The sequence below is a fragment of the Castor canadensis genome, chromosome 17, assembly GCF_047511655.1.
Source record: "Castor canadensis chromosome 17, mCasCan1.hap1v2, whole genome shotgun sequence".
NCBI lineage: Eukaryota > Metazoa > Chordata > Mammalia > Rodentia > Castoridae > Castor > Castor canadensis.
Genome location: NC_133402.1, coordinates 16653935 through 16679650, shown reverse-complemented (window position 1 = coordinate 16679650; position 25716 = coordinate 16653935). Strand labels below are relative to the sequence as shown.

General features: G+C 49.3%; 2 protein-coding genes and 1 long non-coding RNA gene across 5 annotated transcripts; 1 reads left to right on the top strand and 2 right to left on the bottom strand.

Annotated features, from left to right (window-relative positions):
* Window positions 1-53: 53 nt before the first annotated feature.
* Window positions 54-3734, bottom strand: Septin1 (septin 1). The gene is made up of 11 exons (XM_020158733.2): window positions 3618-3734; window positions 3350-3440; window positions 3169-3255; window positions 2840-2963; window positions 2442-2576; window positions 2236-2353; window positions 1553-1654; window positions 1338-1437; window positions 945-1110; window positions 600-690; window positions 54-496 (listed from the first exon to the last, which is right to left on the bottom strand). Exons 1-11 carry the CDS (start codon window positions 3711-3713, stop codon window positions 410-412), a joined length of 1197 nt encoding a protein of 398 aa, XP_020014322.1. The 5' UTR covers window positions 3714-3734; the 3' UTR covers window positions 54-409.
* On the top strand, window positions 253-23561 carry Znf48 (zinc finger protein 48). 3 transcript variants are annotated; one of them, XM_074059846.1, is made up of 3 exons: window positions 264-383; window positions 19953-20046; window positions 21079-23561. In XM_074059846.1, the coding sequence occupies exons 2-3, from the start codon at window positions 19968-19970 to the stop codon at window positions 22863-22865; spliced, it is 1866 nt and encodes a 621-aa protein (XP_073915947.1). In that variant the 5' UTR covers window positions 264-383; window positions 19953-19967; the 3' UTR covers window positions 22866-23561. The 3 variants fall into 3 exon arrangements, with proteins under 3 accessions (XP_073915948.1, XP_073915947.1, XP_020013409.1); XM_020157820.2 differs by lacking the exon at window positions 264-383 and adding an exon at window positions 19446-19757; XM_074059847.1 differs by lacking the exon at window positions 19953-20046 and having other exon boundaries at window positions 253-383.
* Window positions 23249-25716, bottom strand: LOC141418591 (uncharacterized). The gene is made up of 2 exons (XR_012443228.1): window positions 25564-25716; window positions 23249-24308 (listed from the first exon to the last, which is right to left on the bottom strand). It is a non-coding gene; the product is annotated as an uncharacterized lncRNA (long non-coding RNA).

Genomic DNA, 25716 nt, shown 5'->3' with positions numbered 1-25716 from the left:
GGGTGGACTCAAACACTGTCCAGCAGCGAGTGTCCAATAAATGAGTGAATAGAGACCAGGAAGCCAACCTCTCCACCCGTTGCCGCAGAGAAGATTCACGTGGCCTCGGGGGAAGCTGTTTTTATTGAAAACGGAGCTTGAATAAAGAAGGGGACGTCCCAAGGCAGAGAGGGACGGTCTGGGGCTGGGCTGAAGGCCTTGTCGGGAAGGCTGGGGCGGGGCCAAGGGAGTCGGGGCGGGGCTACAAACTCGTGGATGGGGTAAACGGCTTAGTGGAAGAACCCACACAAAGCAAGTGCAAGGGCGGGCCTACGGGCTGGGACTCCGGCTGGGCAATCCAGGGCCCGGGGATTGGACAAGAGGCGGACTAAGGCGGAGCCGAGGTAAGGCAGGGCCATGGCGGGGGGTCTCAGAGAGCGTCCGTCTGCTCGCCTTGAGCCTGGCTCTGCTGCATCTGGGCCTGCATCTTCTCCAGCATCTCTTGCATGCGGCGCAGCTGTGCGGGGCAAAAGTGCAGGCGTGGGACCGGGCGAGGCTAAAGAGAGACCTCGAAGAGGTCCTGGGGCGTTGCTTGAAGGGGAAGCGAGGTTCTTGCTCACCTCTTCGTCCTTCTCGCGGATCAACTTCTCAGTCTCGGCCAGAGGCAGCATGGGCAGTGGAATCTCTGTGGCACTCTGGCGGGAAAGCTTACTAGGGGATAAAGAGAAGAGAAGAATCAGGGACGGGGCCGGAGGCGGGGCTTGGGACAAATTTGCGTCTAGGAGGCGGGGCCACAAACATGAGGTTAGGGCCAAAGGCAAAGAGGGTGGAGAAAGTCTGGGAGGAAAGTCTGGATGAAGGCGGGGCCTGGGAGGGTGGAGTCAGGCGTGGGGGCGGGACCGGCCTGGATGTCTGCTCCAAGAGTAGGGTTTTGCAGGCACCAAAATAACCAGCCCGGCTCTCACCTGCGACTGGCTCGATCCCGGGCCCCAGGCCGGGCCAGGCTCTGTAAGCAGCGAGCCCGGTAGCCCTCGTAGAGCAGATCGTGTGTCACCTCTTTCAAGTCGTGCAGGTGTGTCTGCACCAACATCCGCCTCAAGTTCAGGAAATCGCAGTGATGTGGGTTCTCCACTAGGAAACAGACCAGCGAGCGTCGGGGAGGTTCGGGTCCAACCCCCACAATCAAGGTTGGGTCCGTTGTGAATCCTGCTGTTGTTCTGGCAGAAGATCCACGGTTTGCAGCCCGAGAATCCCAGTTCTAGCTCCTAGGGACGCCCAGGACCAGAGCCCACCCCATATTCACATAATGGGTACGGTCTGGGCTCCTCACTGGCCTCAGAACACGTGCCTAGTCTTACCTTCCACAGTACCCCAGGAATAGCTGCGTCCTCTCACTGGTCGGGACCCACCATCCTTCACGACCTCACTTGAACCGACGACTGCGAAAGGAATGCTTCCCTACAGGGCAGGGGGCAGGGGGCATGTTGACCCCTGTGGACAGAATCCTCTTTCTGAACTTCCACCTCCACATGTGCCTCCTTAGCTTCTCTGCCCCTTCCTCTGCCTCTCCCACCTTCATCTCTGCGTCCTGCCTCTTGAAGTCTTCATCCTCATCAGAGTCACATTCTGGGAACTGGTAGATGTTGATCTCCTCCTCCTTCAACTGGTCCCGGATCTCAGAGGAGACAGATGGAGAGAGTGAGAAACATAGAGGCACGACAGACAGACATTGCAGGGCCAGAGACAGTGAGCTACAGAGACAGAGACCCTGGGTGGTCAGAGAGAAAGGAAGACATGAAAGACAAAGTCAATGAGAGATGGACATACAAGATGACCAAAAACAAAATCTCAGAGACACAGATGGTGAGAAACTGAAAAAAGATGGGACAGACATCTGGAGACAAGGAGAGGCAAAGGATTAAAAAAGGGCTCTGAAGACACTTCAGAGGGGATCATCAATATCATAGGGCCAGAGGGATATCAGGGGTCATCGTGTCCATGCCCTTGCTCTTGCCCTTAGACAGGCTTCAGCCAAGCATCTAACCCTAAGGCTGCATGTCCATCTGTTCTGAGCTTTTACAAGCATAGATATTTTGTAGCTTCTTGCCCACCTTCCTCAGAAACTTCCTCCCACAGTCTAGCCTGACACCTCTTACTCCAAAAGGGCCATCCCCAGGTCAAAGAAGTCAAAGTTGAGAGTTTGGGTATGACTTTTGGCTTCACTTGAAGCCAAAAGTAACAGGTCACCATGCACACCTTCTGCTTGAGAACCTGGGTTTCCTTAGGCATCAGGGCATCCGCTTTGCCAATGACTGGGATGATGTTGACTTTCTCGTGCACCGCCCGGAGGAAGGCCACATCTAGGGGCCGGAGCCTGCAACCAGGATTGGTCAGGGTTCGGCTCCAGGGTGTGGAAGTTCCCCAGTTCCTAAATCACCCAATCCCCAGGGTGCCCTCCAGACCCCCGGCCGAAGGGTGAGATGAAGTAGAGGCAGCAGTGAACCCGAGAATCCTGGATGTTCTTCCGGTTCAGGCCACTCTCGTCCCTGAGATACTGCTCAAATTGTTCTTCAATGAAGCGCACCACGGGCAGCCAGCTGGGGTGTGGGGAGAGGACATGTGGTCAGAGATCAGAGACCACAGGGCAGGGAAAGGGACAAGGCTGGGAGGAGTGGGACGTAGTTTCTTTGCCTCAACCAAAGCATCAAGGGCAAGTGATGGTGGCATAGGCAAGCCATCTAGAAGCACAGGACACTCTAGGCCAGGTGGCCTAGACTGACCCCTGGGCCTCTGCAGAGTAGCTGCTTTGAGAGGCTCAAAACACCATCTCCACCCTCCCATCCCCTCTCCTCCTTCTCACCAATCTGAGCAGTCCACAGAGTCCCCAAAGCCAGGTGTGTCCACCAAGGTCAGCTTCACCTTGATACCCCCCTCCTCAATCTCAACACCCCGGCGCTCGATGCTCAGCGTTTGTGTCAAGCGAGCTAATGGGAGCAGGAAGAAGTCAGGGAGACGCGTAGGGCTCTGAGGCAGGGCTGATTTCCTTTCCCAGTATCGTGGCTGCCCCCACTCATTCTTCAGGGGAGAAAAGCAAAAGCCACCAAGTCCCCAGACGGAAAGGAAAAGAGTGTAGCCAAGGGACACAGGAAGGGCCAAGGGCACCGCACAGAGAGGGCAGAAGAGTCTCACCACTGGCATCTGGCACCTGCCGGTCCTCATAGAGGTTGGTGAGGAACAGACTGTTGATGAGGGTGGATTTCCCCAGGCCTGACTCACCTGTGGACAAGATAAGCACTAGTCAGATGAGGGGACAGCCAGGGTCTCCTGAGGATACCCCACCCCCCCAAGTCCCTCTCCAAAAGCCCCAGACCTGCCACCATGAGTGTGAAGTCAAACCCTTTCTTGACAGACTTGCGGTGCAGCTGGTTGGGGAGGGCTGCAAAACCCACGTACTCCTTGTCCTGTTGGGAGGGGGGAGGGGGGAGGGGGACCCAATATGAGGCTCCTGGGAGGGGCAGGCAGGGCCTGAGGATCACCTGAACCCGAGAGCTAAGAAAAGTCAAGCTACTGTGGCTTGACCTAGGTCTGGGGTCTCTGAGAGAAGGAGGGTGAGCTGAAATAAGCTGGGTTAGACTCACCATGGTTCCACTAGCTGTCGTTGCACCTGGTGTTGCTCCCCACTTCCTGTGGCAGGGCAGGAAGTTGATTGTGGCAAACGAGGGGGCGGGCAGCATAGGAAGCTGTGATGCTTGAATTGGTCCAGACCATAGAGGTGGGGAAAGCCAAGTCAGAGAAGCCTGGGGTCTCTAGCTCCTGGATGCCTTTGCCCACCACCCTTGTAAGCAACCTCAAGTTCTCCAGAACAACAATTTTATTTTAAGCCCCACGATGGCCCCGTCACCATGGTGAGAGTTGGGCTATGAACAGAGAGAAAAGAAGTAGACTGCTTTCTTTGGCAGGTATGACAAAGGCTCAACAGGACAGTTTAAAAAGAGTCCCCAGGGTCCGAGCGGACCAAAAACCATAAAGGAATTGGAATTGGAGGTAGAAGGGAGCATCAATTTTCCAGTTCATGCAAGGGATTTTTTTTTTTTTTTTGGCCTGGAGGGAAGTCCTGGAAATGGAACCCAGGGTCTTGAGCATACTAGGCAAGTGCTCTATCACTGAACTATACCCCCAGCCTCAGCCTTCTCTTTTTCTACACTAGGTGAACTCCTCTTCATCCTTCAAGGGGCCTGCTGTCCAGCACTTTTCACAGCCCCCTTGATGCCCACATTTGCTTACCTAGCTGTCTCTTCTATGCCTGACTGAGCTCTCTCAGGGCAGGGAGCATGTCTTCCTAATTTCTGTATCCCTAGTGTCTCATACAAAGAAGGAGCCAATACAGATGTAGTAGATGCATGAATGCATGAAAGAATAAGTAAATGGAGTTAGTCAGAGACAAAGGCTGGGAGTCAGAAAGAACTCCCCAAAGTCAGCTCTACTTACTTGCTGTGTGACCTTGGACAAGTCATTTGACCTCTCTGAACTTCATTTTCCTCAAGGTAAAATGAAATACACATGCTTCAGCTTTGTTAGCAGGACTAATCTGGGTTTTCAGAGACATGGGCTTTGAAGTCAAACAATTATATACATAAACTATGGCCTCAGTACTAATGAATTCGACAACCTTGGGCATATAAATTAACCTCTCTGAGCCTTTAAAGCTTGTCTCCTATAGTCTATAAAGCCCTGCTTGATCTGAATTCTGCTTACCTCTCCAAGCCTATTTTCTTTCTCCCCTCCTTTTGGTTTTATTATTTCTTTTTTTAGCCCCTGTTATGGCCTGAATTATGTCCCCCAACATACCACTGAATTCATATGTTGAAGCCCTAGCCCCCAATGTGACTGTATGTGGAGACAGGGCCTTAAAGGAAGTAATTAAGGTTAAATAAGCTTTGTGCCCTAGGGCTCAATGCCCAACACAGGAAGGAAGGAAGGGGGGAGGAGGGAGAGAGGGAGAGAGGGAGGGGAAAAGAAAGAGAAGATAGAAAAAAAGAAAGAGAAAAATAGAAAGAAGGAAGGAAAGAGAAAGAAAGAAAGATAGAAAGATGAAAGAAAGAAAAGAAAAAGAAAAAAGTAGTTTGGGGCCCTAATCCGACAGGACTATTTAAGAGGAAGAAATACAATCTCTCTAAAGAAATAAAGTCTCACTTTCCCTTTCTCTTCTCTCTCTCTCTCTCTCTCTCTCACTAAGTGAGGACAGAGCAAGAAGCTATCTAAGGAGAGGGGCCTCACTAGGCACTAACTGTGCTGGTACCTTGATCTTGGACTTCCAGTTTCCAGAACTGCAAGAAAATAAATGTCTGCATGTAGCCCTGTAGTTCACTCTTTTCCCTGACCCACCCTAAAGTAATTATGCTAATGTGCTTAATCTGGACCTTTTTTTTTTTTGTCTCTGTGAATTTTGGAAAATGTATTGAGGTACATTTTATTCAGTATGCTTATACAAATAGTCATATATTTGTACATATATTTATTTGTGTTTGTGTGTGTGTAGCATATCATGCATGGTATGTGTATATCTTATCCTCTTTTTTTTTTGTTTTCTTGTTTTCTCACTATGTAACTCAGGTTGGTCTTGAATTCTCCATCCTCCTGCCTCAGCCTCCCCAGTGCTGGGATTATAGGCTTGCATCATGACGCCTGGTTTATCATATCCCTTAAAGCTGATTCCTAGCACCGTTCCCCTTGTGTACCCTTAGAAAAGTCACCTTGCTGGGTCTTCCTTCTTCTCATCTATGGAATGGGATTGGAAACTCCTGGCAATATTAAACTCACAGGTTTTGTAAAGTACATAAGATTATACAGACATGGAGTCACTTAGAGCTGTGTGACGCTGGGCATCTTACTTTAACTTTTCGGTGATTACATTTCTTCATCTGATCAATGGTTCCATGCACAGGAGATAAGCTGATGAGAAAAGCTACTATTACTTCATGAGTTCAACAGTGTGGTGGGGGTGGGGGCTCAAAGCCAGGGACTGCTCTTCTGTATTATAGTCTCTGAGGATCCAGACAGGCCTCATTGTTGAGGCCCATGGGGAGAGAGACAGCACAAGTAAGCATGACTCACAGCATTCACGACCAGTGCAGGAGGTGATAGTGCTTAGATAGAAGCAAAGGGAAGGATATAATTATCCTTCTCCAATCCACTGCAGCCCTTCCTCTGCACCCCTCATAAGGCTGAGTCGTCCTATGGTCTCAGTTAAAACCCTGGGGGCTGGGATTGTGGCTCGGTGGTACAACCCTTGCTTCCCATTCATGAGACCTTGGGCTCTATCCCCACCAAAAAAAGAAAGAGAGAGTGGGAAGGAAGGAAGGGAAAGAGAGAGAGAGAGAGAGAGAGAGAGAGAGAAAGGAAGGAAGGAAGGAAGGAAGGAAGGAAGGGAAAGAGAGAAAGAAAGAAAGAAAGAAAGAAAGAAAGAAAGAAAGAAAGAAAGAAAGAAAGAAAGAAAGAAAGAAAGAAAGAATCCTGAATTCTTGCTTCCCTTGTCATCCATAAACACATCTAATTGGTTTCCAAATCCAGCCTATCCATCAGAAAAATCGGTCTGCTTTTCTCCACCTCCTCCACCCCGCTGCCCTACCCTGGGTTTAGACTCTGGTCAGCTCTTCCCTGATTTATACAATAGTCTTTAAGAAAATAACATGCACTTTTTTTGGTGTGTGTGATACTGGGGTTTGAATTTAGGGCCTTATGTGCTTTCCAGGCTACCACTCAAGCCACTTCACCAGTCTTTTTTTTTTCCTTGAGACAGTGTCTTGCTCTGTAGCTCAGAGTACTGGGATTGCAGGGGTGTACCACCATGCCCAGCAGAAAATTTAAATCTAATACCGGTGCACTGATACAACTCAATTTTAGTATATATCCTTCTAGATGTTCTATGCCTATACATAAGTATACATATATATTATTTGAAAAAAAAACGGGGTCACACTATAACTTTGTTTGAAAACCTGTTGTCACTTAATGTGTTCTGTACAACTTTCTATGATAATGCATACACAGCTACATTACCATTTTTACAGACACTAAGTGTTTTAGTTTTTTGACTTGTGTGTGTGTGTGTGTGTGTGTGTGCTGGGGATTGAACTCAGGGCCTCGCACTCACCAGATAGGCACTGTACCACTTGAGCCATGCCCCAATAAGTTGATTTCCCTTTTTCCTCATGATAAACACTGTGGAGCTGGGATGGTCATTCAGTGTAGACCCTTGATTATTTAGTGACATGATATTCAATTTATATGCTTATGAACTACAATGGGTCACGGCCAGATTTGGAGCATGTTTGCTTGGACAAGGGAAGGACCCAGCTGGAGCTTCACATGGTGCAGTACATGGTGGACAGCTCTCTTCTCCTTTGGGAACCAGTGGCACTTGTTCCTTTTCATTTTGCTATCATGTCTTCATAGTTACCTGTAGAATCCCTGAAGGGCCTTCTATATCTTTAGACCTGTGTTCAAGTTCAGACCTAATAATTCTAGTTGTTACCTTCTGAAAGTAAAGGCTAGCCACCTATGCAGGCATGTATGCCCCGTGGGTTGGCCACTTATACTCTCTAACCTCTGTGTCCCAGCACAAATATCTGGTACTAGACTAGAGGTATGGTTCAAGTGGTAGAGTGCCTGTCTTTCAAGCATGAAGCCCTAAGTTCAAACCCCAGTCCCACTAAAAAAAAGGATATTTGATTTGGGGCTGGTGGAGTGGCTCAAGTGGTAGAGTGCCTGCCTTGCAAGGGTGAGGCCCTGAGTTCAAACCCCAGTGATTCCAAATATATATATATGGTATTTGCTAGACACCCAGGAAATGTCTGTGGAACAATTAATAAACTTATTATTCTATCTTTATCTTCCACGGCTTCCCTATTATGGAAACTCATGGCACATTAAAACAGGACTGATTTCAGGGCTGGGGATGTAGCCAGTGGTAGAGAACTTGCCTAGCAAGACCATAGGTTTGAGCCCTAGTACTGCAAAACAACAAATAAACAAACAAAGTACAAGAGTGTTCTCTATTTTCCTCTCTAAGGATAGTTCTTGGTCATTCCTAGATCTCAAGCTTCTAGAACATAGTTTTCAGTTAGTGTGTAGGCCACTGTTCATTCTGTTCTCTCTGTCTGCAGTTCTTCATTCAGACTCCAGCCAGGCTCTGGACTTTGCTGAAATTTGAGCCATGTTGAAAGGATCAACTCAAATGCTACCTTTTCCTTTCTTGGTTACTCCAGCCAAAAGTGATAGCTGGGGCTGGGATGCAGTCTTTCTTTGGGACTGGGGTGTGGCTTTCAGTAAATGTGAGGTCCTGAGTTAAAACCCCAGTACTAACAAAATTTTTTTAAAAAGTGTTTTCAGGTCTGAGAACAGTATCTCGATATTGGTTGATTATTGGTTGATGATGAACAAATATGTGTTGATTGATTTATGGTCTCTGTCACTGCCTAACATTCATGAATTTGGGTCATAATCTCAGAAGAGACAATCTTGGCTGAGAAGATAGCTCAGTAGTAAACCACCTGCCTAAAATGTGCAAGGCCCTGTGTTCCATCTGGAAGGAAGGAAGGAAGGAAAGAAGGAAGGAAGGAAGAAAGGAAGGGAGGAAAGAAGGAAGGAAAAATTTAAAAGACATTTATTTACATTTTTTTGGAGTACTAGAGCTTGAACTCAGAGCCTTCACCTTGTGTCACTCCACCAGCCCTATTTTTGAGAGGTTTTTCGAGATAGGGTCTGTATGATGAATAGATTATGGGCATTTGCATGTAGGTGACCCATCAAGCTGGCTGACTTTCATGATTACTAACTATATTTTGAAGTCTTGCATTGAGATGAGACACTCTTTTTTTTTTTCCTCTTGTGCTGGGGATCAAACCCAGGGCCTTGGACATACTAGGTAAGCACTCTACCACTGAGTACATCCCCAGCCCTTGCAACCAGATGGATAGCTACTTTTTTTCTCTCATACACATGGCTCTCCTCGAGAATATGTTTGCATGCTTCTTTTTTTGGTGCTGAGAATTGAGTTCAGTCTTTGAGCATGCTAAGCACAGTCTACCACTGAGGTATACCCTAGCCCCTTCACACTTTATTTGTTTTAATGTGGCACTGTTTTGTTTTGTTTTTTGAATTTATGTGATTAAATCTGCAGTGACATGAGCATTCACTACTAAATGTTCTCATCTTCTGTGTCATGCTTCTACGTTGTTTGGGTGCATGGAAATCCATTCTGCATGCATTCACATCAGACGTTAGCAGAAACAGTACTGATAAAGGAACAGCAACACCATTGTCTGGGTGTCTTATTCTCCTTTCCACATTTGAGTGTGTGTGTGTGTTTATGATGCTGGGGATCAGACCAAAGCCTCATGCATGCTAAACAAGCAGCTACCACTGAGCTATCTCTGAAGGCCCCATTATTATTTTCAAGCCAGTCAGTAACTTTACTGGCTTCTTCAAGCCAATGCAATTGTCAATCTCATCAGCTGGAAGGAACACCAAGACAGACAAATAATTCATCTTTTTTTTTTTTTGTGATATGGGGCTTGAACTCAGGGCCTATACTTTGAGCCACTCCACCAGCCCTTTTTGTGAAGGGTTTTTTCGAGACAGGGTCTTATGAACTATTTGCCCAGGCTGGCTTTGAGTCACAATCCTCCTGATCTCTGCCTCCTGAGTAGCTAGGATTACAGGCTTGAGCCACTGGCACCTGGCCAAATAATGCATTTTTTTTAAATGGAGCTTTTGTGACTGTATATCATGGGGCCAACCACTTTTCTGAATTTTCTGCCAAATGTACTTGACTGAATGGGGAAAAAAAAACTTTATTGGTAACACCTTAAAATTAACTGTTAGAAACTTTGATCAGGGTTTTAGAAGCTTTCTCAGGGTTTGGGGATTCAACTGAATTGGCTCATACAACTAAGGTGGCTGAGAAGTTCCATGACAGACTGTCTTAAGACCCTAGAGTCCAAAGGCCAGCCTTGGACTCTTGAAATTCTGATGTCTAAGGCAGCAGAAAACTCCTAGTTCTCAGAGGGACCAATTGCCTGCTGTGTCTGTTCTCTGGGCCTCCACCCATTGGCTGGTGCCTGCTAATACTGAAGGTGGACATTCCCCACCTAGTGCACTTGGGCTTACACCATAACCTCTGGAAACACACTCACAGAACCCAAAATAATGCTTTGCTAGGCTTTAGGTATTCCTTCTATCGTATATGATGAAACCATCCTGTATACAACCAAAAACACATTAATCCTAAAACAGGTGCAGTGGTGCAGGCCTGTAATCTCAGCAGCATTTCCCTGCTAAAGCAAAGGAGGATCAGTTCCTTTAGACCAGCCAAGACCAGCCTGTGTAACATAGTAAGACCCCACTCCTTGAAAGTGAAAATAAAAACAGATAGTCCTGTGCATCTCCTTTTTTAAATTGAAATTGTGGTTTTTGGGATTTCAGCTTTCAAAATTTCAATATCCAGGATTTTAATCTTTCAGGATTATGATTTTTCAGGATTTTAGAGTTTGGGGCTATTCCCCCTCTGCAGTGCTAGGGATCAAACCCCCAGGGCCTTGTGCACGCTGGACAAACGTCTATTACTAAGCTACATTCCCAGGACTATCTTTTGGGATTTCAACAATACAGATTATAGGGTCATGGTTGTATGTTTTGGGATTATGATCAGCAAACAACATTCATGTATATCGGGCACTTAGAACCATGCATACTCTTTTCCATACCTTAGAACTCTTCCAGCTCCCCTGTGCTATCTTGAATAGGTCCATATAACTTTGTTGCTCTTACAATTCTTTATTTCCCTCTCCCCTCCCCAGTGCCTCCCAAAGGTGAGACAAGTATTCTATCACTGAGCTCCACCACCAGCCCCAATTCTCTTTTATTTTATTTACTTTTACTTATTTTTGTGGTACTGGGGTTTGAACTCAGGACCTACACCTTGAGCCACTCCACCAGCCTTTTTTTGTGAAGTGTTTTTCAAGATAGGGTCTGCCTGGGCTGGCCTCAAACTTCAATCTTTCTGATCTCTGCCTTCTGAGTAGGTAAAATTACAGGTGTGAGCCATTGGGCACCTGGCCTAATTTTCTCTTTTAAACTATTTGTGTGCTTTCTTCTTTAAACTGGTAACACTCCAAGGACAGATCCTATGTTTCAACTCTTATCCCAAACTCCTGGCTTAATACTATCGTATTAATACATATGAATTAATATACAAGCTACAGTTACACCCCCCTTTGCAGAAAGGATGAAGACCCTTCTGTTGCAGGATAGGTCAGACAGAGAGATGGGGCACCAAAGCTTTCAGGAAGCAAGTTTATTAAGCAGGCTGGCAGGAACTCAGCAGATTCACATCCAAAGGGTGAGCCCCAAGAAAAAAGGGGGCTTTCCTTATATACCATTTAGAGTGGGTTACAGAAATGGGGGGTACAGCCTGTCTAATACATGGTTGCATACTACTTCATTGGCTATTTTAACCTCTAGGTCGAGGTGACCCTTCTCTGGTCTCACCCCAGGTGACATTCCTCAAATCCATTTTTTTTCTGTTTCACTGTTGCACTCATTATCCCTCATTATCTCCCTTCCCCCTTCCTGCCTTCCTGCCACATTCCCCCCTTTGATGCTCAGACCCATTTCTGGGTCACAGAGCATTATCTTGACCTAGGGGTTTATATTTCCAAAGCATGATTACATGAGCAGTTGTCTTCCTTTCTATAGTGGCTTCCATAATGGTCCTGAAGGACCAGAGTACCAGGGGGATTAGGCAGAGAAATTCCAGGCATGCTCCAAGACAAGGAACGTTGTCCCTATTAAGGTCTTGAACCCACCTAGAGTTGAGAGCCAGCCCCCAAACAGGTCACTGGGACTCCATCCCGTCCGAGTCTGCACAGGGACGTGGGCAAGCCTTTACACCTTGTCGGTAATCTCTGCAATTACTGTTCCCTCATCGTCAGTCTACAGACAGCGGTTACTCAGATTGAACTTTCCACATACGCCACCTTCTGAGGCAAACAGTTTGGGTAGCTGGCGTTGCATATTTTAGTCTGTTGTTTGGCTAATATGCCAACAGCTTTAGCTGTTTCATTAGTTATAATCTCAACCACTGCCTGAAGCCAAATGATGCGGTTGAGCATGTAGATTGGGGTTGATAGCCCCAGGAGCCATCCTCTGCCCATGCAGCAGGACCATGATATTGAATGATCTGCTCTGGAGGCCATTCATTGTCCTTTCAGTCCCCTACCTGTAGGGCATCTTCCTTTTTCCTGTTTATCCTTTCCTCATATATGGAGACTCCTAATTTTTCACCTTGTCTGACAGCGAGCAAGAAGAAAGAAGGCTGGATGGTGCCCAGCACACAGGATCCAAACCAGTCATTGGGAAAGATTGTGTAAGCTCGTTCCCCACAGATCCAATGTAGACCCTTAGGCACCCGCCACTCTATGCCCACGGTCAGATTATTCTAGGCTATTGCAAGTTTAGGGAAGTTAGCCAGTGGGTGAGGTTGGGGCTCCGTGTGATTGGGAGCCCCTCACCACTGAGTATCCTGAGAAGTGTCATTGTAAAACTTTTGTCCCAAGCAGGTCAGTTCCCCTGCCAGCGTGGAGAATTGGCCTTTTGGACGGGAGATACAGTAATTCCTGATAATAGAGGTTTTTAGGAACCAAATGCCTTCCCCATGGCTAGGGAGAGTGGTTTCAATAAAGGGCTCCAGTGGGTTTAGTTCTCTTGCCTCCCATGCCCAGTGGTCTCTCATACGCATTCCTCCACAAACATAACACAAAGTTACATTCAGAGTTTGGGTTATGGACTCAGCTAGTGAGAGGGACAGGTTTTTGGTTTTAACTGAGATGGGAAACTCACTTTGCATCTCCTCGTAGAAGGAGTAAAAGACCTGGTATGAGGAGCTCTCATGGGTAATAGTTACTAAATTGAGGTGCAGTAGAGTCCTGGGATCAAGTCCCTTTCCATTTATCATTATACCAATCTTATGTCCCTGATTCCAATCTGAGGGCTTACATATAGTAAAAATTATGGGGTTACAGGTGCCAAGGGAGCAGTTAGAGGTTGCTACTTCTTTTTGAAGGTGGTCAGAGGGTTCTGCCTTTTGCCAGGTAGCCCATGAAACACAACTTCAGTTGTTTCAGCTTGCGTCATTACATGGCCAAGAGTTATCTCTCGGCGCATATACTTATCATTTGACATACAGGCTTTCTCCTAGGCTGTGCCTCCGCAGGTGTTTCCTATACCCTGAGGTCAATAGACGGTGTTTTTAGCTATTACAGCACTCACATCAAAGTATATAGATATTGGCCTTTTGGGGTTATAACCCTGTGTCTGGATAATAAGCTCCCCAGTGCTGGTGAAGCTTCGGACCTCTAGCTATTGCTCCCGAGGGCACTAGATGGGTTTAAACAAATATACTGATCCTCATGAGAGCACACGGAGTAGGCAGTATGGTTGTGGGTACACGACCCAACAGCTGTGCCTGTACAAGAATAATAGCTATGGAAAACCAGTTTTGGTAGAACACTTCCCACTCAGGTAGTGTGCATACCTGAGTCACAGTCCAAGGCCTGGGGGTCCCCAGGTAGACAGCTGACTGAGATTAGCATAAGAAAACACGGAAGTGACTCATCCTCAAAGGTGAGATGGGTGACTCCTCAAGCTTTCACCATGTATAGACTAGTCAGCTTCTGTAGTGACTATAGCAGGGCTGACATCTCATAGCTCATGGTCTCCTGGGAAGCAGGGTCCTGCCAGGGAAGGGTGTGGGCACTCCAGAGGGTGATCTTGCATATTGACACTGGGTCAGGGATGTACTCCCACTCAAGGCTGGCATCACTTGGCTGTGGTGGATCCAGAGAACAATCTCTGCTACCTTAATTGCAGTGGGAGTGGATAAACAACAACAAAAAGGCCCCTCCAGTGAGGCTTTAGTGTTGAACATTCCAATCTTTTACCCAAACAGCATCCCCTGGTTTATAAGGGTGTGTGGGAGTTGTCAGGCTAATGGGGAGTCTCTCTCTTACCCAGTCATTGATTTTTGAGAGACTCAACCGAGGGCCTGTATCTGATGTCTCAGGGTGAGGTCACCTATATCCTTAAGGTCCCCACGCAGACCCTTCACTAAAGGGGGTGGATGCCCAGAAGAAACTTAAAAAGGGAAGAGACACATCTGCTTGGTGGGGCTAGACCTAATCCTGAGCAAGGCTATGGACAGTAACTATGATGATCCCATTGTATTGGGTCTCCTGGCATAGTTTTCCCAATTGCAATTTAAGAGTCCTGTTCATACATTCTGCTTTCCCTGAACTCTGGGGGCAGTAGGCCATGTGTAGCTTCTAAGTTATTCCTAAGCCCTTAGCCACCAACTGTACCACCTCAGCCACAAGGGCTGGCCCATTGTCCGATCCAATAGACACAAGTATTCTGAACCAAGGTATGATTTCCTCTAACAGTCACCTGGCCACTTCCCGGGTTTTCTCAGTCTGAGTAGGGAAGGCTTCCACCTATCCTGAGGAGGTCCAGACAAACACCAACAAATATTTATATCCTTTGGCTCGTGGCATCTCAGTAAAGTCCACAATCAGGTCTTTTAAAAGGAGTTCCTCCAACACCTTGCACTTGGGATGGCGCTCTTGGCCCTTGTTTTCAGCACACAGACTGCACCTCTCACATACTGTCTTACTTATGATGGAGAGCTTGGGGATGTAAAAATGCTGAGTTGTTTGCCCTGAGTGAGTTCCTTCATGGAACTGCTCCATCCACAAATATGGGAGCCAGTGACTCTGGAATTGCAATATGGCTGTCAGCAAATTTCTACCACCTCCCTGGCAAGAAACTTCCTCCTTCAGTCTCAAACCAAGCCTGTTCTTGTGAAGTATACCTTCGGTCCCATTCAGATAAAGGGCACAGGAACAAGGAAGCTCTCAGTGAGGCTGAGGTTTGTCCTCCTGTGAGGGCTACTTGCTTGGTTTCCCTATCAGCTTTTCGGTTTCCCCAAACAGCTATTGTCTCTCCCTTCTGGTGCCCTTGGCAGTGCATAACTGCTACTCACTTAAGGGCCCATACAGCTTCTAGCAATTCCAGAGTTTCTTGTCCATACTTAATGCCTTTTCCTACTGAGTTAATGAGCCCCCTTTCTTTATATAGGGCTCCATGGACATGAATGGTAGTAAAGGCATATTTAGACTCTGTTTATATGTTTACCTGCACTCCTGCAGCAAGCTGGAGTGCCCACATGAGAGCAATGAGCTTGGCTTTTTTGTGCAGAGGTCCCCACCAGTGGCGGATGTGCTTCAATGACAGCATCCAGAGTCACTACTGCATTTTCAGCAAAATGTGTGCCGTCCTGAACAAAGCTGCTGCCGTCTGTGAAATACTCAATGTTTGGATGACTGATAAGCTGATCAGTCAAGTCTGGCCAGCTGGAGAACACCTCATCCATAACCTCTAAACAGTCATGCTCCAGGGAGCCTGAATCAACTGGTAATAGAGTGGCTGGGTTTAGAGTCTTAACAACCTTTAGTTGGATACACAAGTTTTCACATAAAATGCTTTGCTATGTGGCCATTCAGGAGTTTGTCAGCCAATAATTTCCTTTATATTCCATAACAGTCAAAACAGAGTGGGGAACTCAGACTGTGAATTATTGTCCCAAAGTAAGTTTGTCTGCTTTAGCCACCAAAATGGCAGTGGCCACCAGGGCATGCAGGCAGGGTGGCCAGCCTCAGGAAACTGCATCAAGTTGCTTTGACAAATAGGCCACTGGGCAGTGCCAGGAACCTAGCAGCTGGGTCAAGACTCCTACAGCTGTCCCCAGTCTCTCATGTACATATAGGAGGAAGGCTTCATCCCATCTGGCAAGCCTAGAGCAGGGACATTTGTGAATGTCCTCTTAATTTCTTTAAAGACCTTTTCTTGCTCCTCTCTCCATACCATGTGTTCCCATTCTACCTCCTTTGTGACTTCATAAAGGGGTTTTGCCAAGAGAGAGTAATTGGGGATCCAGATTTGGCAGAAACCTGCAGCCCCTAGAAATTCTCTAATCTGTCAACAGGTCTTGGGGTCTGGAATGGAACAGACAGCCTGTTTCCTCTCAGGGCCCAGTCTACACTGTCCTTATGACAGGTGAAACCTGAGGTATTTGACAGTATCCTGGGAAAACTGAACTTTCTTTTTGGAAATCTTATATCCTGCCTTCCACAAAAGGGAGAGAAGAAGGCAAGTTCCTTCCATACAATCTTCCTGAGTTGGTCCAGCCAAAGAAGGTCATCTACGTACTGGAGGAATGTGTAGCTATGCTGGTTGGCTGAGAAAGCCTTTCAGTTGGACACCAAGGCAGTCCCAAAGATAGTGGGAGAGTTTTTGAAGCCTTATGGCAACTGAGTCCAAGTCAATTGTCCCTCCTCTCCAGTACTAGGATTTTCCTATTGAAGGCAAAGATGGGTTGGCTCTGTGGAGCCAGGCGGATGCACAAAAATGTCCTTAAGGTCCAGGCAGGAAAGAACTTTGCCTCAGCTGGGATAAGGCCCAAAAGCATGTACAGGTTTGGGACCACAGGATTTAAAGGAATAGTTGTTGAATGGACTGCATGGAGGTCCGGAACTGGCCTAAAGTCTTCAGTCTCTGGTTTTTGGACAGGCAGTAAGGGAGTGTTCCAGGGAGACTGGCAAGGCCAAAGGATCCCATACTTTAGGAGTTTGTCAAGATTGTGTTGGATCCCAATTTGGGCCTTGTGAGGAATGTAGTATTGCCTCTGGCTAACAGGAATAGCTCCCGGCTTTAATTCTACCACAACCGGAGGTATGCTCCAAGCCAGTCCAGGGGGTTGTCCTCAAACCATATTCCTGGAATCTTAAAGGGAAGCTCAGGCATCTCAGGAATCTCTTTCTTAGAGGCATAGAGTTGCCATTCCTCCTTCTGTGCAACTGTGAGAGTTAGAATCTTGGCTTCGGGCCTTCTCAGCTTTAGGGCTGCCATGCCATCAGAGTCCTGGTTGGACCTAGGGGACAGTCCTAGAGGACTGGTGGGCTTGGAGTGAGCATGAGTTTCATGGGGCCTGAGGAAGGTGGGGTTGTTGCAGTCTCAAGGATTCCTGGGCCCAGCCTTGTAGGCATATTTGCTGTTGGGGCTTCCCCTTCCAAGGGTAGAGGCAAAGGGGTGGAAGGCAATGGCAAAGGAGGGTACAGTGGCACATAAGGGGATGGAGGTCTCCTCGGGGTCCCACTAATATGGGTTTCTCTGGCTTTTTACATTCTTCCCTATACTTGGAAGCTGCTGCCACCCTGGCTACTATGACCCTACATGTTTCCTCCTAGGTGGGGATTTAGTCACATGGGTTTACTGAGAACTATATCCTGCCAGCAATCAATATAAGGAAACTGAGCTGGGTATCCAGGATCCCCTACAATCACTTCAAAAACTCTACTGACTATGACCTTATCTAATGACCCCTCCGAGAGCCATCCTACACCAAAAGCAGACCAGTCTATTTTACAGAAGGTCCTAAGTTTGCCAGGAGTCAGCTTAACTCCATAATCTCCATTAAATCCCTCTTTAAAGTTCTTAAGCATGCACCCTAGTGGGGGTGTTCTTACTCTGACCTCCTCCTGTTATCAGAAGTCAAGACAGAGACAGAAATGGAAGGGATAAGGGTTGTGGAGGGGAAGTAACGGGTCCTCCTTTCTGGCACACAGAGGAAAACAAATAACACCACTCATTTCATCCATCTCCCCTCACAGGGACTTAGGTGTCTGTTAGCTGTAGTGAGTCCTTATAAATCTGGGACTAGAGACCCTGTTAGGGCTCACCATAGACCACATGAGTTCACCATGGACCGGGACTCCACACTCACTTCATAACTGGGCAGTGTCTCAGGCTAACACTTTCACACACTCTCACACAGCACAGTACTTCCACCCCACTCCCTGAACCTGAAAGACACAGTTTCACCCCAAAATGGGGTTACTGTGGTGTCTCTGGGAGTTGATCAGACTCCCTCTGCCTCCTAAGGCAGGCCTAAATTCGAACCTAGGTTCTTACCCATCTGATGAACTGGGCTCCCAAATTGGTTCCCAGCCTTTCCAGGTTCCTTTGTGTGACCAAAACTCACCTCCTTGGTTCACCGTGAAAGAGGCTTCCTCCCCTTGAATCAACACATCTGGTGGTGCCTGGAAGGGGCAGCCCTGAGTCAGCGGCAAGGAGGTGAAAACACCACCTCTGAATCCCTGACACACAAGCCCCCAGAATATTGCAGGACAGCTCAGACAGAGAGACAGGGCACCAAAGCTTTCAGGAAGCAAGTTTATTAAGCAGGCTGGCAGGAACTTAGCAGATTCACATCCAAAGGCTGAGTCCCAAGAACAAAGGGGGCTTTCCTTATATAACATTTAGAGCAGGATACAGAAATGGGGGTACAGCCCATCCAATACATGGTCACATACTACTTCATTGGCCATTTTAACCTCTGGGGCAAGGTGACCCTTCTCTGGTCTCATCCCATGTGACATTCCTCAAAACCAGTTTTTTCTGTTTCACTGTTGCACTCATTATCTTTCAATCTCTCTCATTAGCTTTCATTATTTCTCTTCTCCCTCCCTGCCTTCCTGCCACACTTCCAGTACCCCCCTAGGCAAAGGCAAGCCTGCCTGGAGTACAAGATACTGGGATCATGCTTCCTGGACCTGGATCCCCTGGGACATAGCCCCAGCCAAGGCCCCACCAAGATGGAAACAGGGTTTAATTTGTCATTTATCCCTTGGCTTGGCCTTTGTAAGGCTATCAACCTGTTCCTCATCTGACATCCTCTTTGTGTCTCTGTCTCTTTGTCTCTGTTTTACTGACAATGGTCTTTTGTTCCTCTGCATCTGGGCTAGTTTCTCTCCAGGCTTCCTGTCTCTTTTGCTCATTGCCCCTCCGACTCTGCTTCGGATACTTTATATCTGGTATGTTTCTACATCCCTTTGTCTCTGGAGGCCAGCCTTTTGCTCCTGTAATTTTGGTCGGCTACTGTGCATCATCTTTCTGCCAGCGCATCCTTTCTAACTCAGGGCTCTTACTTAGGACTTTGTGAGTCTGTGGTTCTAGTCTCTGTTGGGGCTGCAGGTCTGACTGCATCTGCCTGCCTCGGTCTCCCCCAGCCCAGCCCCCACCCTATCCCGGCCTGGACCAGCCTGGCTTTGTTTCCCGTGTCCCGCCCCGCCCCATCTGGGGTCTCCGCCGCCCTTTGTCTGCCTTAGTCTCTCCCCCACCCCTTTCCCTGGGTCAATCTCTGGATCCCTCTTTCTTTGTCTTTCTCCGGCCAGGGTGGCTTGCGCTGCCAGCCAAACCCGGAGGTAGGCACGGGTGGCCCGAGACACCGGGACAATTAGGAAGAACCTTCATCACCCAGCTGCAGCCCAGGAGGCACACGGTTAATACCACCGAGTTCGGGCCACTGTCCGCGGCTCAGAGTCGCCCCATCGGCTGCACGCAGACGCCTGCGGGCCACTGAGCTCCCGCAAACGCGGCGGCGCCCACGGCGGGCAGCTCCTCCCAGGTCCTAGAGCGGCTCGGTGCGGCCCAGCGCTTCCGCTTCCCGTCCCCGCCCCCGCGGCCGCCCCCGGGACGTCTGGGGCCGGGCCCCCTCCGGGTTTGGCGCGGAGCCCGCATCCCGAGCCGCGGTGGCTCGGGTATCCGCATCCCGTTGAGAAGCTCCGGACCGCGCCGGGGTGTCGGAGCCCGAGACTGCAGACGAGGTGAGGGGGCGGCTGTGTGCGGTCGGAGAAGCAGCAGGTGCAGGGGGCGGCCGGCGAGGGTCACCAGGAGCCGCGCCCCGCACCGGGGACCCAACGCTACCCGGTGCCCGCGCCGGCCGGCAGAGGGCAGCGGCAGGGCGCCGCGCGCCGCACGTGGCTGAGTGACCGCAGGATTATATCTGTCCCCTTGCCCAGGGCTGCGTGCCGGCGATGGAGCGTACTGTTGAGCCCTGGGGCCCGGATCTCCGGGGCCCGGAGGAGAGGGAACAGCTGAGAGGCGCCCGCACAGGTGAGGGCCGCGGCCGCGCGCCGCCTGACAGGTAATGGCTGGGGGGAAACCCCAATGCTGAGCTCTGCCAACCGAGATCCAGGAAACTGCCTCCTTGGGGAGAGGGGGAGGGGAGCAAACATCGAGGGAGGGAGCCAACGCTTCTGAGCACCTACTGTGTGCCAGGCGGAGAGGAGCATCTTCTCCAGGACTGTCCCCCCTCCCCCACAAGCCTTCACCATCCTCACTGCCTCTGCCCTACTGGCCTCACTCTCTTCAGTCAAGCAATCCCTTCTGCCCTTTTCTCTCCAATGCATTCTGCAGCCAGATTGATCTAAGTCCAGATCTAATCCTGTCTCTCTTCTCAAAAACCTTCCCTAGCTCTCCCCTGTCTCATTAAAAAGCCTTACTTAGCCTAGCATTTATTTCAAACTTTGCATGCTTAGACTAGTCCCAACATCTTTTTCCAGCTTTTTCTTCCATTCCTCTCCGTGATTTCCTTTTTGCTGCAAAAGCCTGCCTCTCTCTCCTTTCTCCTAGCTTTCTTGTGACATCACAGTTGTTCCTAACCTGTAATTACAATTATTGATGCTTTATCTTATCTCTCCTACCACCCTAAGCATCTGGAGGGAAGGTTCTGAGTGCACACAGGATGACTGAAATGATGCATTACAGAACAGGCTAATATAGGAAGACAGAGTAGAAAAAGCACATACAGGTTTTCCAAATGAAGACATACAATATAGTGGGTAACACAGGATTGAGTTCCAAACCTGACTTTGCTACATCCTAACTTTTAGAACCTTGAGCAAATGACAAATTCCTGCATCTCCATGATTGTAACAGCAATTACAATGGTAATTGCAATAATAATAGTGCTATCTTCTAAGATTTTGAGGATCCACAATTGTTTAGTGACTGGCATATATTAAAGGCATAGTAAAAGGACATTATTCTTACTGGGGAGGTCACTATCAAAGATGGGGCTGGGGGCTGAAAAAGTGTAGCTCAGTGGTAGATCCCCGAGTTCTACAACTCCCTTTTCTTTCCCAGGTCTAGGGAGTGAGAATGTGGAGGTTTCTCAGCCGGATGAATTTGAGCAGACCCCACAGGAGGATGACTTGGGGTTCAAGGAAGAGGAAGATTTGGCCCCAGGTCATGAAGTAGGAAATGCCTCTCTCAAACCTGAAGGGATCCAGAGCTGGGATGACTTATGGGTCCACAGAGAGGGGCTAGCAAAGTCTCAGCCTCCACACCGAGGCCCTCGGGGCCCGGGAGAACCACGCTGGGGCCAGGCTAGTAGTGACCGGGCAGCAGTGTGTGGTGAGTGTGGCAAGAGCTTCCGGCAGATGTCTGATCTGGTAAAACACCAGCGGACTCACACAGGGGAGAAACCTTATAAATGTGGGGTCTGCGGCAAGGGATTTGGGGATAGCTCAGCCCGCATCAAACACCAGCGAACTCACAGTGGTGAGAAGCCCTACAGAGCCCGGCCACCAGCCCAAGGTCCTGCAAAGATTCCTCGGCCCCGGATCCCTGCTGGTGAGCGCCCCACTATCTGCGGTGAATGTGGCAAAAGCTTCCGGCAGAGTTCTGACCTGGTGAAACACCAGCGGACACACACGGGTGAGAAGCCCTACAAGTGTGGCATCTGTGGCAAGGGCTTTGGTGACAGTTCTGCCCGAATAAAACACCAGCGGACACACCGAGGGGAGCAGCCCCCCCGGCCAGTGGTACCCCGAAGACAGCCATCTCGGGCAGCCACAGCCACTACACAGGGACCCAAGGCCCAGGAAAAGCCATATATCTGCACTGATTGTGGCAAGAGGTTTGTGCTTAGCTGTAGCCTTCTGAGCCATCAGCGCAGTCACCTGGGGCCCAAACCCTTTGGCTGTGATGTGTGCGGGAAGGAGTTTGCCCGGGGCTCTGATCTTGTGAAGCACCTGCGGGTACACACAGGTGAGAAGCCCTACCTGTGCCCTGAGTGTGGCAAGGGCTTTGCTGACAGCTCCGCCCGGGTCAAGCACCTCCGCACCCACAGTGGCGAGAGGCCTCATGCGTGCCCAGAATGTGATCGTACCTTCAGCCTCAGCTCCACCCTTCTTCGCCACCGTCTCACTCACATGGAGCCCCAGGACTTCAGCTTCCCAGGCTACCCTGTAACTCCCTTGCTCCCCAGCCCGCCTCCACCTCCTCTTGGCACCAGCCCCTCACTGACACCTCGAAGCCCTTCACACTCAGGTGATGGGCCTTTTGGTCTGTCTGGCTTGGAGCCAGAGCCTGGGGGCCCACAGGCTGGGGAGCCACCCCCACCACTGGCAGGAGACAAGCCCCACAAGTGTCCTGAGTGTGGCAAGGGTTTCCGCCGAAGCTCCGACCTGGTGAAACACCATCGTGTGCACACAGGGGAGAAACCCTACCTCTGTCCTGAATGCGGCAAGGGATTTGCTGACAGCTCTGCCCGAGTCAAGCACCTTCGTACCCATCGTGGTGAACGCACCCGGCCACTACCACCGTCTACTCTCCTGCGTCCACATAACCCACCTGGTCCAGCACCCACAGCCCCGCGACCCCGAGTCCGGGCCCAGCCCTCTGGACCCAGCCAACCACACGTGTGTGGCTTCTGTGGGAAGGAATTTCCCCGGAGCTCAGATCTGGTGAAACACAGGCGCACGCACACTGGGGAGAAGCCATACAAGTGTGCGGAATGTGGCAAGGGTTTTGGTGACAGCTCTGCCCGGATCAAGCACCAGCGTGGGCACCTGGTCCTGAGGCCCTTTGGCATAGCAGATGGTCGGGCAAGGCCACTCAAGGAGGAGCCACCAGCAGGACTAGAATGATGGGGTCCAGGGAGGGTGGAGGCCCAGGAGACCAAAGGGAGGGGAGGTGCTGCTGAAGCAGAGAAGAAAGGGCCTGGGAGGTGGTGGGAGGGACAAGGAGGGGAAGAAATGGGAGAAAGGAGTGAATAGGTAGAAATAGAGATTGGAGACCATAATGCTGGCGTTCGGGAAACTGTCCTAGCTAGGTGTTATGACCTTGCTAGTATGGGCTGTACTCCACCTTCTAGAACATTGCCATGAAATTTAGAAATGGGCCTTAATTTGAGGACTCTTAAACTTAAATTCCTGCTGCCTCTTGTCTGTTCAGAACTGACTCCTCTCGACCTTACCCTGGGAGACCTGGTCTACTGAGGTGCAGCAGTGGGACTTCTGGGAATTAAGGAGTCAAAATGAGGCCAGAGCATCTTGATCACTTTCATGAGGAAAGTATTGCTGTGTGGTAGGAAATCCCCACCCCTAACCTCTGGCCACCAGATACAGCTTTAGCTAGGAAGGGCACTCTTGGACAGAGCTAGAGATAGTAGGAGCACTCATGACATCCAGGATAGATGGCACGCCCAGGTCTTGGTGGACATCAGCAGAGACCAGCTGGCTAGGCAAGGGTAGGACAGGAATGAGGAGAGGTCAAGGAAGCTCCAAGGTCTAACAGCCACATTGCTACATGTCTCCTTACTAATAAACTGTTCCTTGTCTAAGGCTTGGATTCTGTTGTAGGTGTGTGTGTAAGGGCGAATGTGTGTGAAAGCACCAGGCAAGGAATGAAAAGGTAGAAAGTGAGTTTGATGGGCGAAGCCCTGAAGCCACGTACAAGCAGTGTAGGTGCCTTGCTCTCTCGGCCCACTGAGGTTCTCTTGACATAGCCACTTCCTAGCTCCAATATCTGGTTTGAAAACGGCTACCAGGTCCATCAACTGATACCCCCGGGCACCACCTACCGCCACGTCTGGAGCGCCACCCTTAAAAGGAAAAATGCCTGTTGCCTCGGAGGTTGGGCACACGACAGGGAAGGGGACGGCTGCATGGTACATCCCAACACGGAGGCATCGTCCTCAGGGACACTGGGAAACCCGCCTCCTTAAGGCCCTTTTTTATGTATCGAGAAACAAGTCATCAAGCTTCTCAGCCCAAAGAGAGGGTAACGGTGATGCTTCTTTATCCCCCTGCCAACGGCGACTGCACTGCCCAGCGCCCAGGCGCTAGGGATCAGGTCTCGATTCACAGCTAGTTCCGAGGCGAGCGCCAATAGGGAGAGAGGGTGGGAGGTGGAAGAGGAGCCGTCTTGATTGGTCGGGGACAAAAACGTCAGGCCCGTTCGCCCAGCTAAGCGATGCTAAAGTACTTGATTGCTTTGCAAGTTCGCCAGTCCCGTGGTCTTGGCTGAAGGTCGTTCAGAAATGGTCCTGGGTAGAAGTTCACGCGATATCTTCGCCACCGACTGCTTCCCTAGAAACCAATGAAAGCTTGCTACCGTGCTTTTCCTGCCGACCTTCTCACCCTGCCAAGTAGGCTACCCGCTGAGACCCTAGACCTTTCCGTTCAGGACTGGGGTTCTTGGCCACTTTCCCACCCCCATAAGCGCACAGGTCACCGGTTGGCCTGAGTGGAGCCCTTTTGGGGCTTTGGGAAGATCCTTCGTGCTCCTTTAGCTGTCTCCTTTTCCTCTCGGTTATGCCTCCAGGCTGACCTCAGTGAATTTTGTAAAATTACATCTGGCCATGTCACTCTTTCCTTGAAAACTTTACCATGTCTTCTTGGGACCTCTCTGTAAAGCTTAACTTCTAGTTGGCATTCAAGACCTTCCACTTATGTGGTTTTAGCTCTGTGGCCTTTGCTTGTTTTTGTTTTTTTTGACAGGGTCTGACTATATACAGTTCAGGCTGCCCTTGAATTCACTATAGAGCTTAGGTTAGCCCCGAACTGGAGATCCTTCTGCCTCAGCCTCAAAGTGCTGGAATTACAGTGTGCACCAATATCTCCAGCTTGCTCTGTGCCTTTTAAATTTTGTGTCCAGGGATAAGGATGGAGCTCAGTAGTACAGCATGTACCAGTCCCTGGGTTTGATTCCCAGCGCATGTGCACTCATCCTTGGTTCCGAGGCAGCCTCCACCTGCGATCCCAGCTACTGGGGAGGCTGAGACAACAGTAGGATCCCTACAGCCCAAGAATTTCAGGCCAGCCTGGGCAACATAGCAATCCCCTGGTCTCTCAAAAATAGATGAATGAATGAATGAATGAAATGGAATGGGAGATGGAGTGTTTGGGACAGAATTAAGAGTGTGCTCCAAGTCCTCAAGGATTCGAGAAGGGAAGTAAAGTTCTAGTGAGGCTTAAGGCAAATAGTGAAAGGCAGAGTACTAAGAACAAGATAACAACTTTTGCTAACTCAATTTTTTTTTCCTTTGGGCAGTACTGGGGTTTGAACTTCAGGCCTTACTCTTACTAGGCACGTGCTCTATCATTTAAACTATACCCCTACTCCCACCCCACCTCCTTTTTTTTGGCTTATTTTTCAGGTAGAGTTACATTTTTGCCAGAAGCCAGCCTTGGACCCCATTCTCCAATCTCTACCTCCCAAGTAGCTAGGAGTGAGCTACTGTATCTGGCCTTAAAGTTTTATTGGGTTTTTTTTGTTGTTGTTTGTTTTTTGAGACAGGTCTCACTGTGTGTTGCCCAGACTGGCCTCTAAAGATCTTCTTACCTCAGCCTTCCAGTACCAAATTCAATTTTCTGCTATCCAATATTAACCAGGCCTGAACCTGCTTAGCTTCTGAGATCAGAGGAGATCAGGCATGTTCAGGGTAGCGTGACTGTGGACCCAAATTCAATTTTCTATTCCAGTCTAACCGGGGCT